Source organism: Zeus faber (genome assembly GCF_960531495.2).
Source record: "Zeus faber genome assembly, chromosome: 5".
Classification (NCBI taxonomy): Eukaryota; Metazoa; Chordata; class Actinopteri; order Zeiformes; family Zeidae; genus Zeus; species Zeus faber.
Window position 1 is genome coordinate 34,417,389 of NC_137192.1, and position 7,020 is coordinate 34,424,408.

Consider the following 7,020-nt stretch of genomic DNA (forward strand, 5'->3'; position numbering starts at 1 on the left):
CATTTAACGTCTTCAATTCTGTGCGAGAATACTGAGAGGCCTTGTGTCGGAAAGTACGCCGAAGGGATCATGGAAGTACATAATCTTCAAAGCTACTGTCAGTGGCAAATGAATTGGATTTTAGAATTCACTGTGCTCTATTTCAGTTTTGTTTTTTTTCCCCTGACTCGCCTCAGTCCGCTCAGCACACATCTCTAGATTTCTCTGCCCAGTAAATCCTTCCGCCCTCGCCGTCACGGAGACGGTCCTCGGCCTGTGAATATCAATATCACGCTGTGTGTGTGTGTGTGTGTGTGTGTGTGTGTGTGTGTGTGTGTGTGTGTGTGTGTGTGTGTGTGTGTGTGTGTGTGTGTGTGTGTGTGTGTGTGTGTGTGTGTGTTTGCGGTAATAAAAGGAAGTGATTTGGGGCGTGAATCACAGCCCCAGTCAAAGAGAAGAAAAAAGGGTGGAGCAGCATTTCAGCACCTGCAGCTGTAATAAATATAATTGAATGTCTCTAGTTGAGTCTGGAGCCTCGTCCTGGTTCAACCGTGTCCCCGTCCCTCTCTCCAGGCCGGCTTGGTGCTGGAGGAGAGGCTCCAGATCGCTCTGGATGTGGTGGAGGGCATTCGCTTCCTGCATAGTCAGGGTCTCCTGCACAGAGACATAAAACTCAAGAACGTTCTGGTAAGAGTGGGTCGAAAGATCAATTTGCTGAATTCTTCCATCGCCCAGAACCGAGTCACCCTCTCGTGGCATCTGCCCTAATCCAAACCAGCGCTTGACTTGTATCAGTGAAACGAGCTCTCCGTTCCTTCCCGATACCTGCTGTTCATTGTCCCCTCCCCCAGCTGGACAAACAGAACCGGGCAAAGATCACAGACCTGGGTTTCTGCAAACCCGAGGCCATGATGTCCGGCAGCATCGTTGGAACCCCCATCCACATGGCCCCCGAGCTGTTCACAGGTCTCGGCACCAAACCGCCACCCAGCTTGACGCATGCTGTGTAAACTAAATAGCACGTTGTAGTACTGTCTGTTATTTTTTTATTTATTATTATTTTATTTTTTTTAAACAAATGTGACCCTCCACGTTCCAGGAAAGTACGATAACTCTGTGGACGTCTACGCCTTCGGGATCCTGTTCTGGTACCTCTGCACCGGCTCGGTGAAGCTCCCCGAGGCCTTCGAGAAGTGCTCCAGCAAGGACCAGCTGTGGAACAACGTCAAGAAAGGTGAGCGGAGACTCCTCTGATTTCCCACTTCGTCAGATTCATTCATGACGTCACTCCATAGATACTGTAGCTAGATGAGGTCGAAATGGTGAGCGGACGTAGCAGAGTATCTGGAGCGCCGGAGCGGCCGCGCGGAGACTCAGTGTCGTCCCTGTCGTCCCTGTCGTCCCTGTGGTCCCGCCAGGCGCCCGGCCGGAGCGGCTGGCCAGCTTCGACGAGGAGTGCTGGCAGCTGATGGAGGCGTGTTGGAACGGCGACCCGTCGCAGCGCCCCCTGCTGGGCATCGTGGAGCCCGGGCTGCAGAGCATCATGGTGCGCCTGTGCAGCTGCGGCTCTGACCAGAAGAGCAGCAGCCTGGAGGACTCCAACTGAGAAGAACACTCCTTTGCGACGGATGATGATCAGATGTGTATTTTTTTTTTTTTCTTGTATTTATCTTAAAAAATAAAAATAAAATAATAAAAAAATAAAACGGAGCTAAACACAGTATTTCTGTACGAATTAGAACAGATGACCAATAAAGCATGTCCAGTCTGTTCTCGTTCACAGTTGTTAGATTTACGTTATTTATCGAAAGTTTAAACGATGCAAATACGTTGACTGTGTTTTATTTGTTTGTGCTTTGTGTGTTTGTATACAGGTTCTACATTCTGCTTGAGCTGGCATGCTAATTGCTGCGTGGTCATAGAATTGTTACTAGATGCAAAATGTTTTAAAAAGAAGAGAGAAAAAAAAAAAAAGTCCACTTTCAGTATTATGACTTTATGGAGAAGATACATTTTAGATTGTATTTAAATTGAACCCATCTCTGCATCGATACAATACACATTTTTTAAATAAAATAATTTGTTAAACAAAAACTTTGTATGAAAGTACATTTTTGCGGTGTTTTTCCCCCTTCCTGGCGTCAATTGAAAAGTGAAAATGAAATGTCTCAAGCGTTCTGATTCTTTTTTTCTTTTGGAAATCTACCAGGTGAGCATACTTTTTTATTTTCTAGTGACCATAGCAACAAGCAAACACATAAAAAAAAAAAAAACAGCTTCAGATTCCATTGGTGAATTTTCATCATTTGCATTGGTAATATTTGCATTGAATTTCTTATCTGGTTGTGGAAATTATAAAAGCAATGTTAATTCATGTTGTTGACGCTTTACGTTTTAGTCATTTCTAAGACACTGGTGAAGTCAGACTGTGGAGGCACCGGGGGCCGAGCAGGAGCCATCTCTCCTGCTTGTTAATGAACCACGTTAAGTTTCTACAAAGAGTTTTAGGTCTAAAATACAAGCTCAGATGATGCGGCGTGAGCAGAGGGTGAGCCGGCCCTCCAGGCAGATGAGCAGCCCACGACGGGCGCTTAATGAACGCAGAAAGGTGAACATTTCCATTTTTTTAAATGTCCCGATCTTTTTTTATTTTTTATTATTTTATTTTTTCTATGTTCATGAAGCATCAGGCCACGGAGCCCTATTTAATCAGGTTTAGTCTCTGGGATCCAGTGGAATCATTTTCAACATTTTGCCGTGGGGCCCCCTGCCACCTATTTAATGGGGCGGTCGGTGTAACTCACTGTGATAAGCTGCTGCACAGTGGGGACTGGACCACGTCTTACACCCCTTGATCTTATTGGTTTTCCAAATCATATGCTGTGCAGCGTGCACATTGATACTCTTTACAGCCTTACACGTCCTGCAGATGTGCAGGGCTGTGACTTTATCGCTGATAGTCACCAGGAGCCAGTGATGGAGTACTTGGGCCTCGGGGGCCGATGGTGGAAATTCGCGTCTTCTGTGAGAAATAGTTGGAACTTTTGAAAAAAGATGAATGTTTCGAGTTAATTTCAGTGATTGTTCATCATGAGGCTGGACACTTTAATAACACGCAGCTTTCCAGTGGAGAATCCCCTGCCATCATCTCTGCTGGAGGGCTACCAAGGCCTGCCCCAGGACCCCTTCAGCAGGGTTTGTTGTGATCCAGCAACTGAGGCAGGGAGGGAGTCGAACCAGCTTCCCGCCCAAGGTCCAAAGACGTGTTCTGGATGTGTGAGAACAACGCCGCCAGGCAGCCAGGCCACCGTCACGCCCGGCCCTGTTCTCCAGGCGCTTATAAAAGGCGCCCTCGGGGGCGTCGGCTTTCAAAAGCTCCCCTGGTATCGAGTCTCACCGAGCTTTGTCGTCTCCTCCGATCGTCTGGTGGAAGGAAGGAAGGAAGTCACCCGGCGGTGACCTTGATGGAAAAGTCAGGACTTGAAGCTGACGCGGCAGCGCTGCAAGGCGTGAACCCATGCAGCCCCATGCAGAACCACACTGGGATTAGATGCTTAAAAAATGTTTAAACGTATTTTCTCAACGGATTCTTTTAATTTGCTCAGATCCTCCCGTTGTTAAATCTACCATCGGTTTATTTTGGCATGCCGTATGATTATTAGATTTTCTGTTGCTTGTTCCTTCAATGCACCTTTAATGCCCGCCTTCCTGAATGAATATGGTAAATATATGGATATAAATTGGTTCAAACGGTTCGTCTGGATTCATGATGCGAGCGTTTGGAGATGGAGCAGAAACACAACAGTACCACTGGTTGAACCACATCCGTCCGGTTTACTTCATGAAATTTGGTGAAATTCTGTACAAGAGCTATTTCACATAGAAAAATACCAGCCGTTTTCCGGGCACTACCCTGTACGTCTAAAGCTCTGACACCACCTACGACGGTTCTTGGTTTTTGGAGCAGTTGATTGCTTGGCGCTATGATAGACGGTGCTCACCGACCAGGTGAGAACATTGAGCCCACACAAAGGGGCAGTTTTCGCGATGGAGCCCGGCGCCCTGCATCCTCTCATTCGGCCGCGTGCCAAACATTGTCTGAGGTGGTTGATTGTTTGATTCCAGAGGCGACAAAGGCACCGGCAATGCGAATTTGGGACTCTGTTGTCCCGGTGCAGGCGAGGCGGCAGGTTCGTCCCTCCCTGTCAACCGCCGAAATGAACGCAAACGGCGCACGGACGGCGGCGCGGGCCGAGCCGGCGCCGACCCGGGAGGTGTGACCGTTTGGCGGTGAGAGCAGCAGGAAGCAGGGGAAAGCGCTTTCCCCGTGAGGCCGCGGCCCAGGTTTGGGGGCGGGGGAGGGGGGACGCAATCTACAGGGGTCACACGCATCAGAGTGTGAAGGCAGAGGCTCAGACGGCGAACTGGTATTTTCTTTACAATATTGATAATTATTTCTTAGAGCGGGACGCAGCGTCCCGGTTAGTACACAGGGCGTGTGAGGATCCCTGCTCGTTTTTTACAGTCAACTCTGTACAGTCACATGTGAATACGGTTCAAATATTATTACATTACAGCACGAGTTTGCAAATATTTCATTATTTTACAAAAACGACAAATCCCGCATAGCTAGTCTATAAAATACAGCAGTTTAGTCGATGAGGTCAAATGAAGGCATCGATCCCTCGGATAAAACAATGGACAGAGAGCGCTTTTATAATGTCTGTAAAAAAAATGGGCTCCCGGTGATTTACAAAAAAAAAAAAAAAGACGTATCAAAAGTTCTTGCGATTCCTTTTTTTTTTGGGGGGGGGGGGTGAGATCCGTGAACGCAGGGCCCCTCGGCGTCGCTGACGTTGGGAGCGAAGGGTAAAGTGGTGGAGCAGAGCAGTCCATCCCCTCTGCACACGCCCCGCTGGAGGGACGCCCCCCATCCTTCCACATTAAAAATAGCTTATCAGAGAGAGAGAGACCGTCACCGGTAGATCCGGGACATCCACCGCCAGCGTCCACTTCCCGCGTGGAGTCTTCCAGCGTCACTTCCCTCTCTCTCCTCTTTAATTACCTCTGAGTCTCTGGGCAAAGCGTCGCTTCGTGGTCCTTCTTTTCGAAAGAAAAAAAAAAAAAAAACTCAAACGCAGAAATGCGACGACAGCGGCCGCGCGGATAAATGTTTAGAAGTTTGCAAACTACCTTTGCATTTGAGATTCCCTGAATATTCGAAATTCTACCGATGAAATGACGCACCGAAACCGATGACTTGAGTTATTAAAAAAAAAAAAAAAAACAACAACCGGAAATATACAAAAAAAAGGAGGTTGACCACCAGGACATCTTGGCAGACAGGGCAAATTAAAAAGTGCATCGCTCGAAGAATGTAAACAAAACAACAAATTGTTGAGAGGAAGGACTGAGTGTGTTGCAGCCGGGGCCAGCGAAGAGGCTGCTGAGGATTTGGCACACGCACACACACACATGCACACACACATGCACACACACACACACACATGCACACACACACACACACACGCACACACACACACATGCACACACACACACACATGCACACACACACACACACATGCACACACACACACACACACACACACATGCACACACACACACACACACATGCACACACACACACACACATGCACACACACACACACACACACACATGCACACACACACACACACATACACACACACGCACACACACACACACACGCACAAACACACGCACGCACACACACACACACACACACACACACACACACACAGGCACACACACACGCAGCGATGGTGAATCTTCCTCTTGGTGGAATGTCTAGTGCTCCATCCTCCTCCATCCTCCTCCATCCTCCTCCTCCTCGTCCTCTACGACCTGCAAAGACACGGCCCTCCGTCAGCTGCCTCAAACGGAGGTGGTGCAAAGGCTGCTGGGAAAACCGGGCGGAGGGTGGAAGGAAGGCGACGGGGCGGAGTTGGGGCGGAGTGGGGGCAGAGGGGGGTGGAGTGGGGGTGGAGTGGGGGCGGAGTGGGGGCGGAAACAGGACAGAACAAAACCAAACAGAACCACACGACAACACAGGGAGGCAGGAGGGATGCGCGGGAGAGCCGGAGGTTCGGGACTGAAAGACGTTTAAGGGCCAAAAACGACCTGAAGACGGGTCCAGTGTTTGGGACGGAGGATCAGTGTCTGAGTGTCCAGGGTTTTTCGGGGGAGCGGGGGAGGCCGGGGGGCCGGGTTAGTAAAGCGTCGTACAACATCATCATAACATCTGTCCCATCTGTTCCGGAACCCTCCGTCTGCCGCGCCTACGGTTGCTTAGTATTGAGTTTTCCGATCAAAATGCTCCATATTTGTAGTTTTTGGAATGAGTTTGATGCTCAGCGAGCGGACGGCAGCACTGAGCTGCTCCTTAAGTCACCTTACAAGATAATTACATAAGACATAGAAGTTGTACGTATCAATACTATACTATATACTGTATACTACACATATACTATACTAGATACTGTATTGTACATACTATAACTACTATGGATACTATACTGTATATACTATAGATATTATATATACTATTGATACTTTATACTATATATACTATAGATACTATATTGTATATACTAAAGATATTTTATATATGCTATAGACATGATATACTGTATACTATATACAGTATACTATAGATACTATAGACATTATATATACTATAAATACTATACTGTATATACTATAGATACTATAGTTATCATATATACTAAAGATACTATATTGTATATACTATAGATATTATAGATATTTTATATATACGTTTGATACGATATAGTGTGTTCTACATATACTACAGATACTACAGATATTATATATACTATAGATACTATAATGAATATACTTTAGATACTTTAGTTATTATATATACTATATATACTATACTGTTTATACTATAGATACTATAGCTATTATATATACTATGGAAACTATGATGTATATATACACTATAGATATTTTATACAGTATACTAAAGATATCAATTC

At 46.6% G+C, this 7,020-nt stretch overlaps 1 protein-coding gene across 2 annotated transcripts in view; it reads left to right on the forward strand.

Moving 5' to 3' along the window:
* Positions 1-2,045, forward strand: part of dstyk (dual serine/threonine and tyrosine protein kinase) — a 34,115-nt gene extending 32,070 nt beyond the window's left edge. For both annotated transcript variants that reach the window (XM_080001592.1, XM_080001591.1), the window contains 4 exons: positions 553-666; positions 831-945; positions 1,079-1,213; positions 1,398-2,045. In XM_080001592.1, coding sequence (XP_079857718.1) covers positions 553-666; positions 831-945; positions 1,079-1,213; positions 1,398-1,585 — 552 coding nt within the window. In that variant the 3' untranslated portion in view covers positions 1,586-2,045. The remainder of the gene's footprint in view (positions 1-552; positions 667-830; positions 946-1,078; positions 1,214-1,397) is intronic.
* Positions 2,046-7,020: the final 4,975 nt, after the last annotated feature.